The following is a 22,619-nucleotide window of genomic DNA, read 5'->3' as shown; positions in this document are numbered from 1 at the left end:
CCACTTCACACTAGATCGCATCCCCTCTTCTCATCATCACATTTTCCTTTTAAACTGGTGCAAACCCTTCAGCATACAAACAGGCTCTTATTTCTTTCATTTTAAGCAAAAGAAACCTTCTCTTGAAGGTTCTAACTCTGTCGCAGTTCACGGCTTCCTTTTATGTAAAACCTGAAAGACCAAACTGCTCCGCGTCTCTCCTCCCATTCCTCATTAAACTCACTCCACCCACAGCACTCCCCTTACTACTCTTGTCAAGGGCATCATCGGTGATTTTCACCCTTGCTAAATGAATGGTCCATTCTTAGTTGTTTTACTCCCCCATCAAATAGCATTTGAGGCACTGATCACTTCCTTCTTCGGAAATATCAGTAATTTCTTCACTAGGCCTCAAGGATGCAACAGGCTGCTGGTTTTCTCCTTCATTCCTTCCTGGTCTACTTGTTCGGGAGTGAGGCGGCTCTCTCCTCCTTTTAAGGTTACAAAGCCCCAGGGCTCTTTGCTTAGATCTCTTTTTTTTCCAGGCTGTACTCATTTCTTTGGTGATCTTATCTGGACTGCTGGCTTTAAAATATGATCTTTACAAAAGTGACTCCCAATTTTGTATCTTGAACCCCTAACTCTCCCCCAAACTCCAGACTCACATCTCCAGCTGCCTCCTTGGCACCTCTCAGGTGTCTTATACATTTATTGAACTTATCATGTCCAAGCTTGCTTCAACCAAATCTTCCCCACCTCCATTAATGGTAACTTTGTCCTTCCAGTTGCTCAGGCCGCTAATCTGGAAGTTATCCTTGACAATTCTGTGAAACCCAACATCCAGTCTATCGGTGACCTCTTCTCACCACCTCCTCTGCTGTCACCCTGGCCGATCTGCCTTCTATTGGACCAGCTTCCCTAGTCCCACTCTTAACCCCTAATTATTCTGAACATTGCAGCCAGAGTGATCATGTTAAAATGTAAATCAGATCACGTCACTTCTCTGCTCAAACCCTCTAAGGGCTCTATTTCTCTCGAACAGAAGCTAAAGTCATTAGAAGTGATCTGGACCCATTAAACCTCTGACGGCACCGCCTGCTCACTCAGTCATTCCTCTCCAGACCAGTAGCTTCGCTATTCCTCAGATATATTAAGTATATGCTCCTGCCTCTGGGCTTTTGAACTGACTGTTCCCTGTGACTTCACATATTTTTTTTCCTAGATACTTGTATGTCTCATTCCTGCACCTCCTTCAAGTCTTTACTCGTATGTCCCCTTCTCCGTGAGGCTGGCTCTCACCATCCTGGTTAGGTTTCACTTCCCCTGCCCCTACATTCCCAGTCACCTTGTCCTGCCTGCTTTTTTGTTCATAGCAGTTACAACATTCTAACATATATCTATTTGTTCTTATTACTTATTGTCTACATTTCCTCACTAGATTATTAATCCCAGGATATGGATTTTTGTCTGTTTTGTTCATTGCTATATTCCTAACATCAAAACTGTACTTGAAACAATAAATATTTGTTGAATAGTCAGATGGGCCCTTAACAAATGCTTATAACTAAGGTCACTCAAAACCAATTTAAGTGTAAACATCAAAGGAGGCTGTATGGTAAAGAATCAAATTATGGGAACTTCAGGATGAACCATCAACCTCTTAAAAGATATCTAAAAGCAGGCAAACTCTGAAAACATATCCCTCATATCTTGTTACTATTAAGTACTCACTCTGTGAAAGGCACTGGGTTTTATACATACTACGCTTTAAACCTCACAACAGTCCCAAAGAGTAGATCTATTGACCTCAAATATTGATGAAGAAACACAGACTCAGATTATTTAAATAACTTCTCCAAAGTCACACATCTAGTAAGTCATGGAACCAGAATGTGAACACAGAGATTTGATTCCAAAGCACCTGCTTGTTGTACTCCACCACCACAATTTTTCCTTTTCTAGATGAGTCATGAAGGTACAGAAACCAGCTTCTAAAAATGGGCTGTAGTTTTCTTCTTGCCTCCAATAAGAATCAAGAGCCCTAAAATAGTAGAATGACTATAAACTGCTTTTTTGGAATTGTACTCTATCAAAGCCCTCCTTGCTACATGCATCTATCTGCAAAAAGGTAGGCTCTGCTGGTGGCCGAACCCTAGAGTCTTAAGTGCCCTGAATCTGTGATGAGCTAGTGACTAAAATAAGTAAAAAAAACAAACCACCTGGTTAAAATTGAAAAGAAGTGATGTTTTAAGAGCAAATTTGGAATCAGGTCTGACTAATCAATATTGTTATTTTCCTATAGCTTTTAAATTGATTTTCTAGAATATACTCAATAATACATACTTGGATTTCACAGTGGCCTACAAATGGAATTTGTACAAACTGATGATTTTGTGTCTTTAAACCAGGGGTGAAAAAAAAAACAAAACAATGAATTTTGACTAGTCCTGAAAGCAGTCCTCCAAATACCAGGAATCAAAGTTGAGTCAGTGGTCTCAATCACTGACTGTCACATGATGTTGGCTAAGTCATGTCACTTACTTCAATTTTAAAATAAGGGTATTAGATCTCTTAAGGATTCATTAGTTTTCACATTCTGTAGTTCACCATGAATGACCTCATATTTGCATAATTCTTTACAGTGTACAACTGTAAGCTGTATCTTTTTATGCCAAGCCCAGAAAGAACTGCTGAATGTCAGGCTGCCATGTTCCAGCAGGTCTCAGCAAAACCTGCCTTTTGAGGGACTGTGGTATCTTAAAACTTCTTTTATGGAATACAAATGCCTCAGCCCTCCCCTGCAGCTTCATCCAGGTGACACCCAAGGTCACTAAAGTACTAATTTTCATCCCAAGGGCCTCCCACTCACTACAATCATAGAGCTTGATACAGAAGGAAGTATTCAACTTCTTTTATAATACTGTGATACAGGAAAAAGCGCCTCCAAAGCAAGACCATGATTAAGAGCAAACTATTTCTATGGAAAGTATGAGCTAAAATGAGAATCACTAATGGCATTAAAATACTGCCTTCTAAAATAAATACATGCAAAAATAATACACTTGTGGGCTATGTAAGGCATTTTTTTTTTATTATTTTTCGGTTTATCTTAGTAATGCCAGAAAAATAACAGCCGTTATTTTCACTTTAAATGCAAACCAAATACTGCTGCACACAGAGTACAAAGATTACCTACGAACATGGTTAGGTACAAAGGCCATATTAGATGTATAGACCAAACTTTGTTTTTACATCAGAGTAAGACTGACAGAGCAATTTTTTGGACAATTATTTTAGCAAATAACCGTGCTACTAAACAAAGGCAAATACACATATATATACATAAACACGTTTCAACTGAAGTTATTCGTGTCACTTTGACAAACAAAGGCTTCTTCTCTGGTGGGTTTCACCAGATATTTGCACCCCAAAGTCCCCTGCCCTGATCCCGCCCCCAAATGCTGACTTGATCTGAAGAAAAAAATCAGAGATGTTCTTAATTAAAGGCACATTTGGCAGCTACGGAAAGTGGCATGCATCTGGCACAGGTGCACTCTCCCTATAAAGCCACACCACATGTGACTTCCATCCACTATGCATCTTGTTTGAGTGGTAGTCCAATGTGATCCACCTTTAGCTAATTTGCTTTATAATTTTGCAGCAATTGGCTACTTAATGCACTATTTTCATTAAAGGCAAAAGGGAAGTTTGCTCACAGTTGACAGAAAATGCACTTTATGGTGTCAAAAATGGAAAATAAGGCATGAAATTTACAAAACAAGTTACAAGTGCTTTTGTTTAGATTTATCATAGACTTCATGCTTTTCTTAACTAGCGCTCAAAATATTTCACTGGCTCATGTATAAGGAATTTTGAAATGATTTTAAAAGTAATGAGATGTTTCAAAAGAAAAATACTGAATAAATAAACTAAGTCATCACTTTCCCTTATAAATAATTTTACTGCATAATTCTTTCAGACAAACTGGTATTAACCCTGTGATGCTTACTTTACTGGTAAAGATTTATGTGCAACACAACAGGACCTACACTTGTACGACAGTCATACAATATAGGTTAAAAGAATAAGTGAACCTACCTATAGCAGCAGAATACCGAGAAATAAATGGTTAAATTTTTCTTTCTGAATCTGGAGGGAAAAAAAAAGGTTTTCCTCAATATGTATAACACTAATAAATTGAGACACCTCCCCCCATTTCCATTATCTGTTTTGCTGAGCCACTTAAAACTCTGAATTTAAGCTGTCATGAAAAGACAAATGATGAGGTACATGACTAATGTGAGCTAAATTTGAGAATTAAGACAAGATTGTGATCATAGATACCAACTAATTTTTGGTTTGCCTAATTTTTGATGTACGGAAAAAACACATTAAGGAATTTAGAACCATAATATAGCCTCCAACTGAAATAGTACTAGTTCACTACACTGTTCTGTTAATTGGAGTATAATTAGCGTGGCATGCTCCTTGCTAAATTCAGATACATTAAAACATTCTTGAGTTGTTAGAGCACAGTAACCTACTAAACACATAATTTGATACCCAACAACCTTTAATTAAGCAAACTTTTGACCTTTGTACATTTCCTCATAATTTGTAGTCTTAAAACACATTTGGAGATCTGGGAAGAGTAATTAACCTGTCTTTCAATAAATTTAGAAACATATATTTATCTTTTCCTGTTTTTAAAAGTACTTAGATGTGAAAAGTCTCCCTTTCTATTATATTGGTTATCAGCCCATTTAGGTAAATTCAACCTTGAAATATTTTCTTCATTTTGTGATCCAAAGAAAATGAAACATCTAAGAGCACTTACATTTCTAAAAGAAACGTTCCATATTTTGGAAGGTGATTTAGGAAAAGTCACGCTGCATTGACTGTCTTGTAATGTCCTGAATTCAAAAGCAGAATTTTGTGGTGATGCATTTGTCTTCTCAGCCACTTCCTGTCCCTGGAAATTTTAGTTACTACAAAGAATAAGTTTGCCAGCTAGTTAATGTTTCACATGTGAAGAAGGCAAGGATACAGTTTTCTCAACTCCATTGAAGGGCATCCAACTGGAATTTTTCTAATCAGTTACCACTGCAGAAAATATTTTTACCCAAATTTTACACTTCAGAATAAAAATATCCTCTATCCACAATGCATGTAAAGCTGATGCACAGTGAAGCGGTCGCCTAGAACCACGAGGGTAGAAGAATGCTTCCCTTTGGGAGAAGTATGATTAGAACTTCAAATCTGAGTTTTTTTCCTTTATACAATCAGGCAGGTTGAAAAGAGGTCATTACCTTGTTGAAGGCTAACACACTGGCCAGAGAGATACTGAATGGGCTCCAATGGGACTTTTCTCAGGTTCTCATTTGGAGTGGGGGTGGGGTAATTAAAGAGAAGTGTGCGTAAGACATATAAAGGGAAATCCTAGGGACGATGTGGCTGGTCTAATAAAAAGTCATGGAAATTCTGGAATGTGTATTATGATTAATTGTAGCAGCACTAGTAAGTAGGCTTAGATAAATACTTGTTGAATGAATGGTCTTATGGACACTCTGCGTACAAGAGGAGATTTGAAATTAATTTGGGGGGAGACTTTTAAAAGGAGACATTTTACAAAGAGAAAAGTGGCTACCATAATAGGAATGGTACAAATATTAGAAAAAAATGATTCAACTTTAACAAATAAATAAAGTATATGACAGGATGGACTGCTAAATGATGATGCAACCAACACTCTAGTCTTAAAGGACTATATATTGTACTACTGTGATGTACATTTAATGCTCTAATAAATATCACAGAAAATTATTAAAGTACTAGGTTTCCACCATGATGCAGCACTTCTAAAAATGTCTCTAATGGCATCGTTAACAGAATTGCTGAAATGTTGCTTCATTATTCAGAGGACACATGCATATACTGATAAACTGATGACTCTCTAAGGATGGAATACTGCACACTTCACAGATACTATAGTGGAGATTAATAACACTTTTTCTCTTCAACAAGTTGCATGCATTTCAATCACAGTATTTGTTAGACTCAGAAGATCAGTACATAGGCTTAATGAATAATCCATATTATGATATTAATGATGTAGGTAGATGTTCTATTACGAATAGTTCCGAAAGAGCAAAGACCTCAAGCAAGGTAGAATGTTTAATATAAACTTTAACAGACTTTATACATGTTACCTAGGAAATTAAAAACCTTACAAAGCTCTGCTTAAAAGATACCCATCCTATTCTAACCAAATATTTTCCTACATGCCAAACTGCAACTTTAGATCATTCTTTAAGATGAATACATACATCCAGAACTAGAAACCAAGGCGTACCACAATACGTGCTTTTATGCTTAGTGTTTGTGTGTTTCAACTGAAAGAAATAAGAATCAACCATTTTCTCATATAATAATTTAATATATGCCAGCCAAACAAAGTATTTGTATCTTTATTCAATTAAATTAAAACAGACCTGCCAGGTATATTATATAACATTCACTATATACACATGATTTAGGCAATGCAAGGTAATTCTAGATATGCTGATCACTCAACTATTAGTAAAACATGAACGGTGTCAGCGATGCCCAGCAAGTACTCCTTTCACACTGGGTGACTGCATTTCCATAGTATGGTTAGAGGGACAGCTACAAGCCATGACATGGATTACCAGTAAACTTTTGTGGGAAAAGGGGGGAAAATGACAATCTAGCATAGATTAACAGTCTCCTAAATGTAAATCATATACTTGACAGTTACATTGTTTTAAAAGTTCTTCTGTCATTGTTAATGACACAAAACTTCTCTTGTTTGAAGGCAACACCACCACATTTTGTTTGTGTAGGGAGGGTGGGTAGGGGAATGCTCTTAAAATCGGTATAATTATTCTTAAAAAAAAAAAAAAGTACCTCTTTGGTGAAGCCTCGGTACCCATTCAATTCACTGTAATAATCTGTAAACAGGACTGTAGTACAGTGCTGGGCCTTGATTCCAACAAGGTCAGGTACCACAGCCTTTCCTCACAGTCCTCTGAATGATTTTTAAGAAAATATTCTAAAGTAGGACAAACAAAAGCAAAGGAAAACAAAGGAGGATTTGAAGATCCCTGTTTAAGATTTCTTTTTAAAAAGTGCATAATATTTTGAATTACAAAAACTGTCATCATGTGGGCCTGCTGGACACTAGACTGTGTTTTTCATCCCTTTAATGATAAAGATCACTTCACAAAAAGAGGACTCCTGCCTACTGGCTGGAGAAAGTTCCCTTTACTTGATTTTCAGGTGCAATCAGTTGTCCACTTCCTCTAGATCAGTCTTTCCATATTCTAAACGAACACCATTTTCACTTTATAATTACATCTAGGTTAAAATTCATTGTCTTACACTGCATCTTGAAGTAGAGTCGTTAGTGTTTGGAGTTCTCATTTTAACTCCTCAGTGCTGGCACGTTCAGTGCATCCATCGCCAGCAATGGATTTGGGGCCAGGAAAATGTACATCCTGGTATAGAGGAACTCAGGAAGAATGAGCATTCTCCAACAGTGGTGGTCCATCTCTGTGCATGGATGGGTGTGTATGCTCCCTTTTGTAAGTTTTTGGAGGGAGTTTAGGGATATGTTGAGAAGTGCTTTGTCGTGGAGGAACAGGCGGCCCAGCAATGGAATGAAGGTCCACTTCTTGTGTCAATGGTGGTGATGGCAGATGCCTTCTTGTGCCGTGAGGAGAAGGTGTTTGAGGAGGAGGTGGTGTAAAGGGGGAAGGGCTGTTTGGGAAGAAGGCATTACTATGGTCACTTTTTTTGCCCAAAGGGGGAGGCTGGAGATGTAGTGGTGAGCTTGAGAAAACATCAGGTGTCCTCACGGGTTCTCGTGGAGGTAATAAGGGAGGGCTTTCAGGAGGATCTGATATAGAGGTCCGGTCTGATACTGAATATCGTGGTGAATAGGCTTTTGATGTGGGTTGCCTAGGAGGAATTGCTGGGGGGCTGTCCAAATGCTTAGACATGATCTAACATAAACGGGAAAAAAAAAGACATTTATTAATAATTTATGTAGCACCATGAATATATTAAGAATTAAGCTGGGGTTTTCAAATATGCTATTGGAAGAACCCTAGATGTGGATCAGGTCGTTTTGCCATGTTTTAAAAATTGGAGGTTATGGCAGTTCATTCATTAAAATTATTTTTCCCTCAGTGTTAAGTTTTTATTTTTCTCAAAATTTTGTTATTTGCTACTGCTTACCTATTATTGAATCTAATATAAGATCATTTCCATTTAACATAAATTACCTGTCAACTTTACAATTTTAAACTTACTATATTAACATTTCATGATATTCTGCAAAGAGTGTCTTGACTTGCCCAGGTGCTCTGCTCTCTGGACACTGAGAACACTGAATCATGTTAACAACTGGCAAAGAAAGAAATTCCAAGAGGTAGAAAAAATAGCTATTATGAGCCTTTAAGGTCTCTTCTGACCCAGAATTTTCATGAAAATCCCACTTAAAAGCATGCCACATTCACCTATGAAAGGTTCAGATAGGTAATATTTAGCACTAAGATACCATTTCATTTAAAATGTGCTTTCATATAAAGCTTCAGACCTCTTTCCTTCTCTCTCTCTTGTATCTTTTAAAGAACTGTTTGAGACTGCATTACTCTTACATTATAGGTTAAACTTTTTTCTTGACAGTACCCATAATTTAGATTTACAAGGGTTTTGAAAACCTACCAAAAAACTTTCAGAAGAAAGGAAATAAACATTACTGCATCGTAAATCCATACTTAATCCTTGTTTAAACTCTATTAAGCCCAAATACTCTGAGTATTAACCTAATTCAGTTAGAACTAAACCAGACACAAGCAATTGATTATACTGTAACTGTAATGATTCCAGTTTCCAGATAACAAGGTTTTCTACTTTACCTTAGATGGCGAAGATTCCGCTGGGGCAGATTCTGGTCGTCTTCGTGGAGGAACAGGAGGGGGGACAGGCACTTCATCAGTGCTCTTGGTTAAACTTATAGATGATACTGAAGCAGATCCTGTAGGATGTTAAATTTTTTGAAAAGTTCACAGGAATTTTATTTCATCTATCAATCCTGAAAAGACTTGGAAACTGCTTATATTTATTAAAAGAAATGTACAGAAGTATCAAAAGCAGTTCAATAAATCAACAACCAATAGTATTTCCTTTATTAAAGCAAACTGCTATAAAAGCATGCAGAAATTTCTTAGCAGAATTTTCAGAAAAAAAGCTGCCTAAGATATTCTGTTATTATGTTTCTTGAACAAAATAACATTCCCACTGTTAATCTATTACTGGAATTTTTTATTTGGATCTGAGTCTCAGATTTCTGGAAGAGACAGCAAACTATTAAAAACCTTTGGAATGGTAATTTCTGTTAAGCTTTTCTGATGGGCTCATTTTTTCCTCTGACTTTATTAGTACAGAATTTTCTTGCCTTCACTGGATAGTCCTTGGGGATAGTTTCTGATCTTAACCACTCTCTCCAATGTCTCTCCCGGCAATCCCCTCAAAGGATGCCAGGGAGAGAATCTAGTGCCTGGGGGAGGGGTCTCTCCTCAGTGTGCTTAGATATTGTTCTCCTTGGCAGGGAAGCAAAGTCAGGTTCATCATACTCTAATCTAAAAATTTTCATTGTGATGGAGGTATTTAAGATGACTGAGGCAGTGTGCTGATAATAAAAACAGAAATTACACTAGAATCTGGTGAACCTGATTTAGGAGTAAGTTGATAAACTGGCACCAAAAAGTTAAGTAAAGCCTCTAACTGTAACACATCTTACAGACATTTATAATGACAAGGACTTAATATAAGCATATAAATAATTACACTTTGAAAAACATTTATGTAAGTTGTTAACTAGTTTATCAGCACAATGAAAAAGATATGAAAAAACACTTAAATGGTCATTCAAAATTATATTTGGCAGGTTCTTTTTCTCCTTTAAACATTGACAGTTTTTATTTTGCCAATTAAATGTTATAACAATATAGAACTTAGAAAGAGTAATTTGTGTATTGATATTATTTAAATGAACAACATTTTGATCACCTACCTTTTTTCTTAAGAGACTATGTAAGTTAATTTAGCTTTAAGAATATTTTCCATTGTACACATTCTGAAATCATTTGTATGAAGAACAACAACAAAAAACGATCTATTAGCTTAAAATTTATGAAATAGTTTGGTGAATTGCTAGTTTACTTTAAAATTAAAAGCAGATACCTACATTGGAACTTTATTTTGCTTATCAGTGATGAATATTTAGATTATATAATACAGATAGGTACAATGATAAGATAGCTGTTCTAAAGTCAAATAATAGTCATTTGCCTACAATCTGTGCTGTTGCCAGGCTAAGTGACTTAGACACTGCACGTAGCTGCCAACATTCTCATATGCGCATGCATGCTCTTGCTTTTTTTTTAAAAGTTGAGCATTAAAATATGTTTAGAACTCCAGAGTTGGAAATGAGAAGTGGTTAAATGTGGAAGCCACCCATATAATAATGTTCTTTCAAAAGAGAAAAAAAGATTTTACAAAAAGCATGAAAAATATGTAAGTTTAAGCAAATCATTTATGGTCAAAAGATAGCACAAGTGAAGGCCTCACTTCTAAGATGCTGCAAAGCAAGGTACCAATACTGCCAGACCCAAGACGAGTTTTAGCAAGAAAGGTTACATTTGGTTTAATCTTTAAAGCCAAAGCGAAAATTATGAGTCTTAAACCAAATATACTAACTTGGGCCATGGGGCAGTGTAACCTGGATAAAGACGGTATCGCTGCCTGTGAAAGGAAACAAGAAAAAGTATATATTTTTTCTTTCACTGATATATTCAAACTCATCTGTAAAAATTTATTTATGATAGAAATGTTATTTTTGTCATTCTAGTTTTAAAGAATGGTAGAACAGTTTAGCAAAAGCTCATTACTACTTACTTTTGAGAAAGATAAAGAACTAAACTGCATTAATATTGGGAATTTTCCAGATTCCTTTTAGATTCACTACTTGATGCCATAATAATTAAATGAAAAGCATTCATAAGAAAACTATATACAATATCCTGTATATTAGAGGAAGACTTTCAAAAAATGTATAAACCCAATGTGAGCAAAGAATTCAGCTGGACCTACAGAAATATGTCATTTACTAAGGATTATTTTGAAAAACCAAACTTGTGAAAGTAAGTAGTAAATAATAAATTTATGTTATAAAAATTGAAACATAAAAGGAAATTTCTTACTACTATAATTATTATAAAGTTTTGGAAATGTTCTTGGGGCATATGTTCATCACAAAATAACCACGGTTTTGGATATTACAAACAAGCTTCAAAGTGATATAGCTTTTTTTCCTTCTATATTTTTAAACACTTAAAAAAATCATTAAACAGTTTTGGTGCTTAGACAGATTTTATATAGGAAACTCTGATAATTTTTGAATGTCTAATTTCAACAACACTAGCCCCAAGAGCATTAAAGTAGAAAAACTGAGACAAAGGCTAGAAGATCTATACTGCTTCTAAATCGATATAGGTGTTTAGGTTACACTGCCTCATATTACCAACATATTGAATAGATAATATCCAAGAGACTAAAGCAATACCTATAGCACTAGACTGAGCTGATTTTTAAAACTTCAGGTTTCTCTCATTTTTGCACAATAGGCAATCACTCAAATAATTAGGGCTGTTGTTTTTCTAGCTTCTTTGCTCAGAATGAGGATAATTTAACGTCCTAGGTTCAGTGGGCGGAATTATTAATTTGATTGCTTATACAGATACAGTGTTCTTATTTCCCAGACAGCTCCAATTTCAAATAATCTATCCTATTACCTCCTTTCCATATGTACTGATATTTATTTGGAGGCTCTGGTTACTAAGGGTAGCAATCCAGCTAATTCTAATAAGTTAGCTCTCAAAAGATTAAAATTCATTTTTACACTTTGATATTAAATAATTCTGCTACTGTGTCAAAGATTCTGTTTACTAAAAATCAGATTCTCTTCACTAACATAATAGGGTTAAAGGGGGTTATCTGCTTTAGTGTTTACTACTTATGTATTCTCCAGTTTTCTTGGAAAGGAAATAAATATGCCTTCTGGAGATAAGCCTCAAGAACATGGTCGTATACTCAGTACAATACAGGAGTAAAATCAAAAGACAAAGCTCATGACAGTTACCAACTGCAGGCTTTTGGAAAGAATGATTACACCTATGCATACACACTTGTGCACGCAGACGCAGACTTGGCTTTGATCATATTTATATATAGCACAGGCTTAGATTCATGTGTAAACTTGGGGCACTTTTCTGATTTGTCACTTCAAACTAATTGCTTGGTCTTACTGCCTGGAAAATGCTATTTAAAAACTCTCAGAATTAAACATTATATATATCAAGAAATATATACTAGGAATTCTTGTCAGCTAGGTACTGAACAAATTTATTGATAATGACTTAGGAGTGAAACCCAGTTCATCAAAAAGTAGTATCAATTTGTTAAATACAAATCCCAGACAACAGATCAGTGGTTCTCCATCGTGGCTGCCCATTAGACCCTGCTAGGGAGCTTTTAAAAAATACTGATGCCCACGTGCCAATGCCAGTCTAACTCAAGCGTGGGCTGGGCATATAGGTATTTTTTAAAGCTCCCCAGGGGGACTGTATGTCCAACCAGGGTTGAAACCACTGTTGAAGATAATCTCCAATTTATAATTGAGTCATTCTTGGAATAGGAATAAGCATTTTCCTATAGAAAAAAATTATATAAATCATGAATAACTTCTTAAACTCACAATAGCCTGTTAAATGCAAGCGTATGAAATCAGAAATTAATCACATAATAATCTTCTATGAAGAAAAGCCTTGCATTCCAGCTTCAAATGCTTGGAATACATTTTTTCTTGTTAAAGCTTTCCCTACTAAGGGATGGGGCTGAAGCTCATCTGCAGCCTACAGACCAGGCCAGACCTATGGCTTCCTTTTATGACCAGGCAACCTTCAAACAGGAAAGTACCAAGAGCACTTCATCCTCCTCCCTCCATGCTATAGCCAGAGATGCAAAGCTGGGTGGTCTCTCCCCTTTTCCCGGCCACTGTCATCATCACCTCAGAGGTGGACCTGGTCAGGATAAGGTGTGGAGCAGGGTTCTGAACGTGAGAATGTATGTAGCAGCAGTAGGTAGGTGGCCAGTTTCCTTCCCTCTCTGTCTTCACCACAAAGCTTTCCGTGACCATTCTTGCCTACTCCGTGGTCATCTTTGTGTAAACTTCTACAGCATTAATGTCTTTGCCACTCATTTAGCATTTTGCTAATAAATTAGCACTTATACATCTTCTCTGGTGAAGCCTGCAATCTTACTGAGAGATGAAAAAAATCATGGTACAAACAGAATCAAGCACTTAACAATGGTTAAACATGTAACTATGATTTTCTTGGTACTATGATTATTTTTTTAACATCTCAGTAAGATTGCAAGCCCTAACAGAGAAGGTGTGTCACTGCTTAGCAAGAAATGAGATATGCAACAGATACTGGCTGAAAAAATTAATCTTTGTTTTTAAAGTAAGTTATTTTTGGAAAAAAACTATAAGAAGCAAAAAAAACTATTATAACTGATCAAAAATTCTAGTCAAACTCTGCCTTTTAAAAAACGTAAGCAATGGAACTTTTTGCCTCATTGTATGGAGTGGAATATGTTCAGATGACTTAAGAATGTAGGTACAGCAGCTCTTTCCTGCCAGGCCCTGAGGGAAGCAAGGAAGTAGGTATTCACTCTAGTGGCAACACAGTGAGTACCAGGCTGGACGTGCTGGTGATCCACAACCCCCCCATAACACTAGCAGATCTGTTAAGCAGAGTGGGGTCAAAAGCAGATGAGGACCTTTAATATACACAGACCACTAATGAACTTTAAGTAAGGGACTAACTGAGCATACAGATGGTTTTATATTATACTGGCTTACTTAATTTCAAAATCAGTTATTTTCAATTTTTACTAAGAACAGAGGGAGTAGTAATAGGGGCTTTCTTTTTCACAAAGGAAGAGAAATGGAAAAAATCTTCAGGGCTAAGATTACAAAGCCTAAGGTTTCTCCACTTGTCTAGCTATTTTTAGTTAATATTCTTCCACTGTCACATATGACAAAGCACTGATCCAGAGCGCTGCATTCCAAAATGATTCCCTTTTCTCTGTTTGACTAATAATTTAAAGATTTAGCACTAGTAGGGAAAGTAGTAGGCTTATCTCCTGTTTTTCTACATCTCCCATTTTTAGCTACTTAAACTAAGAGAAATAGAATTTGCAATTGATGGCCTTCATGTGATTTCACTAATTCACTCATGGGAATCTTTATAATATAGATCACAGCCAACTGCTCTTGAAAAAACACCCTTCAAACAGTTAAATGGGTCATAATAAACAAGGATTTTAAGTCAGGTATACTGTGAAAAGTGCTGCTTTTATTTTATTACCTAATTTAGGAGGTTGGCGAATTGGGGAAAATAAATGGGAATTTTTTTAACCTGGTGTTTATTTTAACTTATAAAAAATATCTGATAGCCTACTGTGTGCATAACATGACTTCATAATCCTCAGTAGCCAAACAAGGCCAAGTTGTGGCAATTCTTAAAACAAATACACTTTAGGTGGTAAAAAGATAAGACAAACTGCTGGGTAACTACAAATATATATACAACACGGGAATAAATAAACGGGATTCTGGACCAAATCTCAAAATAATATACCTCCAAAAAATAATTTTTTTTTAAGTTAGATTCTCTGAGTTGGAAGAAATCTTAAAAATCTAGTTTAATCCCCAGAAGGCACAGAAAAAGTATTTTATCGAAAATCAGAAAGCTCACTAGCAGACTGGGATGACAAACTAGGATTCCTAACTCCTACGTCAGTGCTTCTCAACCTCCTCCCGAATAATAATGTCATGCTGCCTCTCACTATTGGATTCTATAACATCAAATATTAGGGCAGAACTTGAACTGTACACTGAGCTAGGACAGCCAATGGGAAGAGCATGTGGAAATGGTTGTGAGAGGGTTAAAGCCGACTGAATTCAAACTCTGATTTGATAATGAACAAATGAAAAAAGTTTGTGGGTTCTTAGTAGAGATTGAAAGCTCCACATGAAATTGATTAAAAAAATTAATGGAAGCATGGTGCTCTAGATATAAAAGGCAGCCTCTTCAAAGGGCTAGGGCTGGGCTGTACAGTTTGGCACCCATTAGCCACATGTGGTTATTAAGCATTTGAATGTGGCTAGTCCAAATTGAGATGTGCTATAAGTGTAAAACGTATACTGCATTTTGAAGATTTAGAACCAAAAAAGAGATTGTAAAGTGTCTCAGTAAATTTTTATACTGATTTCATATTGAAATGACAACATTCTGCATATGCTGGGTTAAATAAAATATATTACTAAAATTAATTTCACCTAATTCTTTTTGCTTTTTTAAAATGTGGCTAAAGATCATTTAAAGTTACACATGTGGTTCACATTATATTTCTATTGGACAGCACTGATTTAGAACTAGGAAAGGGATGAGCAACAGTATGCAGGCTGTGAGATTTGTACAGCTGGGCTTGAAAGCATAGGAGTGTATTAGCTGGCACTATATACCACCTGCTGGATGGTGTAGACTGAAAAAGGGTTAAGTAGGAGTTTGAATTTGATACATTGCAAAATTAGAAACTACAGAGTTTGGTTGGAAAGGAACCAGGTACTGAGCAGTATTCAAATATAATTTTGGAGGCAGCAATCAGATTGACATTCCATGCAGATTTTAGGAGTTATCTTTGTTTCCTCCAGAAGTTAGAGATGCATTTTAAATTCACCAATTGAAAACAAATGCTCAAATGAGATTTCAATTACCAATTTCATCATCAGGCCTATCTGTAAAGTATAATACATTTAAAGAGGGTTGTTCTAACAGATAAACTGCTGGAGTTTAGAATTTATTTTATATTTCTATAATAATAGCTTTTGAAATGGTATTTGATTTACCTACAAATTTACAAAATATATATATATACAGATTCCTTTTTACCTCTAGCACATATAACACTAACAATTACTTAAAGCACTTAAAACTTGAGCACCTACTTGAGTGAAAAGGGCTTGAATGATCAGAATCAAATACGCTGCAAACATCTGTGGTACTAGAAGCACCAGAAGCAGGAGGAGGTGTTAACGGTGTTCTTGGAGAATTTGGTGCAGATGCTGTACTTTCTGTTTCACTTTCAGGGATCCTACTATAACTAATTTTCCTTGGCTCTTGCTGCAGAGGTGTGGGATGTCTCATAGTACCTGGTCTTGGGTTTGATGGACGAACACCAGGAGATTTTAGGGGATAGCTATATTTTTTTGGCTGTAGACATATCAAAAGAAACACAACACTTACAACACCATAATGGAAAAGAAGGTTCTTCTATAAATGCTTGGTAAAATTCGATTAGTATCTAGGAAAACCACAAAGCACTAATAAAGAAGTGACATAACGATTCAAATCAAAGTGTCCAAGTTGAAGAGTTAACACCCCATTTCCATAAAGCCTTGGCTATCTAAATTATTAGGGATGCCATCAGGATCATTTGAGCTATTTACAAATGCATTAAACTGCTTGAGTTTTCATCTGTTTATGTTAGTTTTATGGCATTTTTTTTCTTACAGAGTGATCATTTCTCAATGATATCAGTGTGTCTCATTGGAGCAGACTATATAGCTATTTCCAATTTGCTGTTTTTAATCCACCTTTTAAAAAACTGTTTTAGGCCTTGAGAAATTTTCTTGTGACGTAATTTCATAAGCTTTGGTTCACAGACATTATGAGATTTATCTTCGTTACTTAGAAGCCATTTATGTTTACTTCTTGATTCTTGACTTTCTTATGAATAAGAGAGATTATATTCAGAACAGTGAGACGATGATACTGTACATAAACTTGGCCAGGCAGTTACTAGTAATAAGAAAGAATGGAAACTTTATTTCACCCCCAAAAAAGTATCTTTAGCCAAGCCTGTTATTTTTATGGCTAATGATTCAAGGTTAAAAGTTCTCATAAAAAGTACTTATATAAGTACATATATTTATTATAAGTGAATTAGTATAAATTATCAGATTTCCTGCCCTTAACATAAATACCAAATAACATTTTTTGCTAAGTTGGCCATATTTGCCCAACTTCTTCATCTATCATATTAGGATTTATTCACATTAATATTAGTGCCCATTTACCTGGAGCTAAGTGGAATAATCCTGAGCATATTTATTAAGCATTTATTCACTATTTTTATCCATTACATGTGCACGTCATCTCTAAATGCCTTTATAGAAAACTATAAACCACCAGATATAGATGACAACTGTAAAAAATATATAAATGTAAAAGAAATATAAATGTATGAATGCTTACAAATCTTGGGAGAGGCTTAGGGTTTCGTGGTTCTATTTCTAGGGATTTGTTGAAAAGATAATCTGTAAATTCTTTTTCCATACTATTTCCCATTGGATTCAAGTTTTCAAAAAACCTCTAAAACAGATGCCAAGAAAAACAATTATTAATATTAAATAATTTAAGTTCAGTTTAAAGTTCATGAAAATAATTTAAGAAAACATTTAACGTAAGAAAATTGGAATTATTTAGTTTTATTTTCCTTTTTCTCCGCAATAAACCTGCCTCTTATCAGGTGGTTATAAACTTAATCAGAAATATGTGTTCTCAAATAATTCAACTTACTTTGATATCTGATTCTACTCGTAAACAATAAGGCTGATTTTGGTACTGCTGGATCTCGCCTGTTATTTCTGCTACTTTCCTCCTTTTGCTAAAGTTTATAAGCTCTTTTCCATGCCTTTTTAGGACCTCAGGGTTGCCTTCTTCTGTTTTCAAGATATTAGTTAGATAAATTCCTAGAAGAGATAATAAATTATTTCAAGGATAAAAATGGAAAAGGCTAGTTTTTTTCTTTCTCAGTACTTATAGGTATATTACACTGTACCATCTCAACCATCATAACCAAAGAATTAAGGCACAAATTTCCATTCTATGAAAAACAACAAGCTAAGTAAATATCAAAGAAAGATTTTTATAAGTATCAAATTCTTCTGTGACTTAAGTTCTATAAATACCCAGGAAAAAAGGAGACCAAGTTTAACAAAATTAATAGATTTTCAGGAGCAATAACCAATTTCCCACCCCCCACACCCATATGTTATTTAACATTAAGTCATGGTTTTGTTAAAGGAACTTTAAGAATAACCCATCACTATTAACACATATTTTTGGGAAAACAGGAAAACATCAAATTTAGAGGATCATATTTTCTGCTTACTCAGCTCCTGAGGCCCCCAAGAGGTCGTTAGGCTTTGTAATCAGAGGTAGTACTGTTTGGATAGGCTGACTCGTGAAAATGTGGGCGGATGTGCAAGCCTATCAAACACAGGACTGCATGTGATTTATGTATATTCTGGTCTTCAGTACTTCTAGAATTATGTCAACCTGGTAAGGGAGCTCCTGTTTCCCCACCACTGCAGTTTGTGCACTGGATGAGGAGGAGAATGAACAAAATAGCAGGCATTTTAGTTCCTTTCTGTTCTAGCATAAAGGTTCTGGAGCCAGCTCTGCTGCTTTCTCCTCTTGTGATCTTGTGCAAGTTGCTTAGCCTTGGTTTGCTCATCTCTAAAATGAGGACAGCAGGGTTGCTGTTGAGAAATAAATGAGTAAATTTATGTACAGGCTTAGAATGAGGCCTGACAAAAGTAGATGCTTAATTAGCTGTGGCTGGGATTGTTGATACTGTTGTTGCTATTCTTGCCCTATCCTATTTCTGCCTTTTCCTCTGAAGTACTGACTATGATGCTTTGGGGAAAAAAAAAGTGTGAATATCTGAGTTCATTTGCTCAGTACACATTTGCTGAGTCTCTGCTGTACGCCAAGCACTGCATTAGGTACTGCAGATACAAAGATGAACAAGACACACAGTTCCTGACTTCCAGGAGTTCAGAGTGTTGAATGTGGGCTACTACAGTACCATTTGGTAAGTGCTACATTAATTAGTACTAATGCATAAGATGCTATGAGAGCACAAACAAGATGTGCCTAACTCTGCCTTGAGCTGTTGGGAGTAGCAGAAGCATCACAGATTAAAATATGCTTAAAGTAAGTCTCAAAAAATGAACAGAAGTTTAATAAGCAGAATAAGATAGAGGGGCATTCTAAGCAAAGCAGCCACGTGTTTGAAGGCACTGGTTTTTGTGAAGCTTGGAGGCATACTCAGAAATGGCTAGCCTTTAGAGGTTTGGTCTGTGGGGTGGAGGAAGAGTGGCAGGAAATGAGGATAGGCAGAGGCAAGGAATCAGTAGTTCTAATCCCTTCTCCATCACTGCAGGTTAGCCACTGGATGAGGAGAGGGATGAACAAAGCAACAGGCACTTCAGTTCTAATCACAGATTAGTGGTTCTAAATGGTTTTGTGATAGAGGCAAACATTCGGGTTTTTTTGGCTGCACTGCACTGTTTGTGAGATTTCAGTTCCCCGACCAGGGATCAAACCCAGGCCCGCGGCGGTGAGAGTGCCAAGTCCCAACCACTGGACCACCAGGGAATTCCCGACACAAACTTTTAAATACGAGAATATTTGGCTACATTCTTGGCAAGATTAAATAACTCAAAATCAATAGTGAACAGTTAGCAATAATGAAACATGATAGACATCAATGCCTGTTTGGTTCTAGAAAGCATCCAGTTATTCAGTGTATTAGTTACTTGGCTATTTCTCAGCACCTAGGCTACTCTTGATTATATATTCATAAGACAAATTGACCATGTGTTCTAGTAAGCACAGGCTCTTTTATTTTCCACATCTGCCTGTCACTGGCTTTTTTACTTGCAGTCGGTTATATTCTCCTCTACACTAAGTTGCATGACCCACTTAGTTCAATGTTCAGTCTGACAAACGTCCGTGACAGTACACATATTTAATGGGAGCCAAAATTAACCTTCCATATTGGCCACAAATTGATGGCCCAACTATGAAGAGTTTGTGGGTAGTAGCACCCGTACAGGGTCACAAAGAGCCTTTTTAAAAGAGCTTAGCTTTTATCCAGTAGGTAATTAGGAGACTATCAGCATCTTTCCATTCTAGAATGATTATTCTGGTTGTACTGTGACGCTAGATGGGTTAGAAGGAGTTAAGACTAGAAGCAGGAAGCTCAGTTAACAGAGTAAAAGTCTGTTGATGTGAGATGTTGATGTGAGATGATGAGGGCTACCTTAGGGCCCACGGGGATAGAGTGGAGTGCATAAATATCCCCACGGGGATAGAGTGGAGTGCATAAATATCTAAGAGGTAAATGCCACAAGAACTGATTAAGTGGTTTGGGCAGAGGGTAGGCACAGCGGGAAGGAAGACTCTCACCTTTGTGCTTGAGGGACTGACTGGGTGGTGGTGTAATGACTGACCTGGGGAACATGAGGATAATAAATTGTGGGATATTGTAGGTGTTAAAAGTATACTTGAAAGAAGTTGTGAAAATGCTTACAAGTAGCATTTTGGGAGAGTTCAGGATAAAATTTGGAATTATTTTATGACAAATTAACAGCTAGTTAAAAGGAGAACAAATAATTAAAGAGGTGGTGTTCAAACTTTGTTGATCATAAATTACATCAGTAAAAAAATGTTTAAGCATGCACTCTCTCTCTCTCTGTGTATATGTATAATAAAAAATGTAGTGCAAATATGTACATAGATGTACATAGATTTAATTTTTTTTAAAAAGGTCATTTTACATACCCTGCTCTAGGGACAGCTGTTCTAGGGAGAGGAAAAGCAGAGCATTATGACAAATGATGAAGAGGGGTGAGGTTTCACCTCTTGGCTGACACCCTTCCCAAGCTTTTCGGGGAAAAGTGGCTGCTCAGGGTTCACAGAGCACTCTGTTCATACTTTGATTTACACGTTTCTACAATACAGTGTTATATTTACTACATAGCACTATAATTTATTTTTCTGCTCTTTCAAGGGAGCTTATTGAGGATAACACTATGTTTTACTTGTCTCTCTATTCTCAACACCTAGCCCTGGGCCTGACACATACAGGCATTCGACAGATATTTCTGAATGAATAAAAGCAGCACACTATTTCAGAATAGAAAAGAAAGCATTTGCAGACTAGACCGGGATACAAGAGACATACGGTCAATTCTAAAATGGCAGGAAAGCAAGAGTGGAGATGGAACAAACTGACAAGAAACAGAAGGAGAACACAAAATTAGAGCAGTGTGAAAGGAAAAGAGCAAAGCTGATGTTACAGGCTTGGAGTTTTGTGCAGAGAGGTGAGACTTGGTTGAGGTAGAAATCTACATCCTTTTACCTGAGAGGAAATGTTAGTTTGCCTATACATATTCATTCTACCTATGAGTAGAACCTTGTAGTGTATGGAGAAAAATTGGGAAATAGACCAGTAGCCTGGCATAGCCTTGGAAGGAGAAATTGCCTGACTTTTATTATTCTGTAAATAGTGCAGTGCCAGCAAAAAAATCTGAGTAGGAATTCTGCTAAGATGATAGAGAAAGTAGAAGTGCCAGATACCACCCCTGAGCCTCCTACAGAGGAGAAAAAAATCCAGTATCCAGAATTAAGGATAAGAATCTAGAAGAAGTTTCTACAATTGATCATATAGATGAAATGGAACTAAGCAGCAGCAATAATATCTACCTACTGGGTTAGAACCATGAAAGGCTACCTGGCTAACCTTTAGCTTGGAAATAGCAAAAATCTCCTAGAGCAGCAGAACTGACCAGAGACTTAATAATCAGGAAGATAAGCAGATACGGGTAGGAAGGCTGGCAGGCAGGCTGTCTGCACCTATCAAACCACCTACATGTTTGCAATCACTCACTAAATCATATGGCTCACTTTAAAACACAATGGAATACTACTCTAAATACAGGTCTGAAATTTCCTTTTTTCTCTTAACAACATGTTAACAAAAGTCGATTACGTTAGTTCATAGAGATCTGAAAGAGAATACAGTTTGTCTGTATGAATAAATGTCCACCAATCAGGTGATATAATGGAGTAGCAGGGGCCAAACATGAGTCCAGTGAACCGGCCCTGTGGTTTCATTTCACCTCTGTGTAACAGGGGCCATAGGATATCATGAGTAGCATGACTCTAAGTTCAGTGAGTGTACTGAGTGACTAAGATATTTCGCTTTTTTCTAAGCACCTGACATAGCCCTGATACTTAGTGGTACTCAAGAAATATTTGTTGACAGGTTGAATGAAATGAACATCAGACTGAGGTCCTTCCCAGGCTCCCTTGTATGAACTGGCACCATAGTCACCACACTTAAAAGTAAATGCATAGACTTCAATGTTTTATCAGAAAGAGAAATGAACTCAACAGTTTTATCAAGAATTTAGGGGGAAAAATCCTCAGAAAACGGAATAAATTAACAATGATAAAAAGTAATACATGACATAAAAACTATAAAATCAGAGAGAATAACTGTTTCAACTTTTATTGTTTGGAAGAAAAACACAGTAAAACAAACAAGTAAAAATAGAAACAAAAACATTG

General features: G+C 36.3%; 1 protein-coding gene across 3 annotated transcripts in view; it reads right to left on the bottom strand.

Moving 5' to 3' along the window:
• Positions 1 to 3,027: 3,027 nt before the first annotated feature.
• Positions 3,028 to 22,619, bottom strand: part of SOS1 (SOS Ras/Rac guanine nucleotide exchange factor 1) — a 153,604-nt gene continuing 134,012 nt past the window's right edge. For 2 of the 3 annotated variants that reach the window (XM_079940715.1, XM_079940717.1), the window contains 6 exons: positions 17,775 to 17,947; positions 17,451 to 17,567; positions 16,142 to 16,406; positions 10,765 to 10,809; positions 8,922 to 9,040; positions 3,028 to 8,003 (listed from right to left, as the gene is read on the bottom strand). In XM_079940715.1, the coding sequence (XP_079796841.1) occupies positions 7,512 to 8,003; positions 8,922 to 9,040; positions 10,765 to 10,809; positions 16,142 to 16,406; positions 17,451 to 17,567; positions 17,775 to 17,947 (1,211 nt within the window). In that variant the 3' untranslated portion in view covers positions 3,028 to 7,511. The remainder of the gene's footprint in view (positions 8,004 to 8,921; positions 9,041 to 10,764; positions 10,810 to 16,141; positions 16,407 to 17,450; positions 17,568 to 17,774; positions 17,948 to 22,619) is intronic. The other variant, XM_079940716.1, reaches the window with a different exon arrangement.

This window comes from Stenella coeruleoalba, assembly GCF_951394435.1.
Source record: "Stenella coeruleoalba genome assembly, chromosome: 13".
NCBI classification, from domain to species: domain Eukaryota; kingdom Metazoa; phylum Chordata; class Mammalia; order Artiodactyla; family Delphinidae; genus Stenella; species Stenella coeruleoalba.
This window is presented reverse-complemented; position numbering and strand designations above follow the sequence as displayed.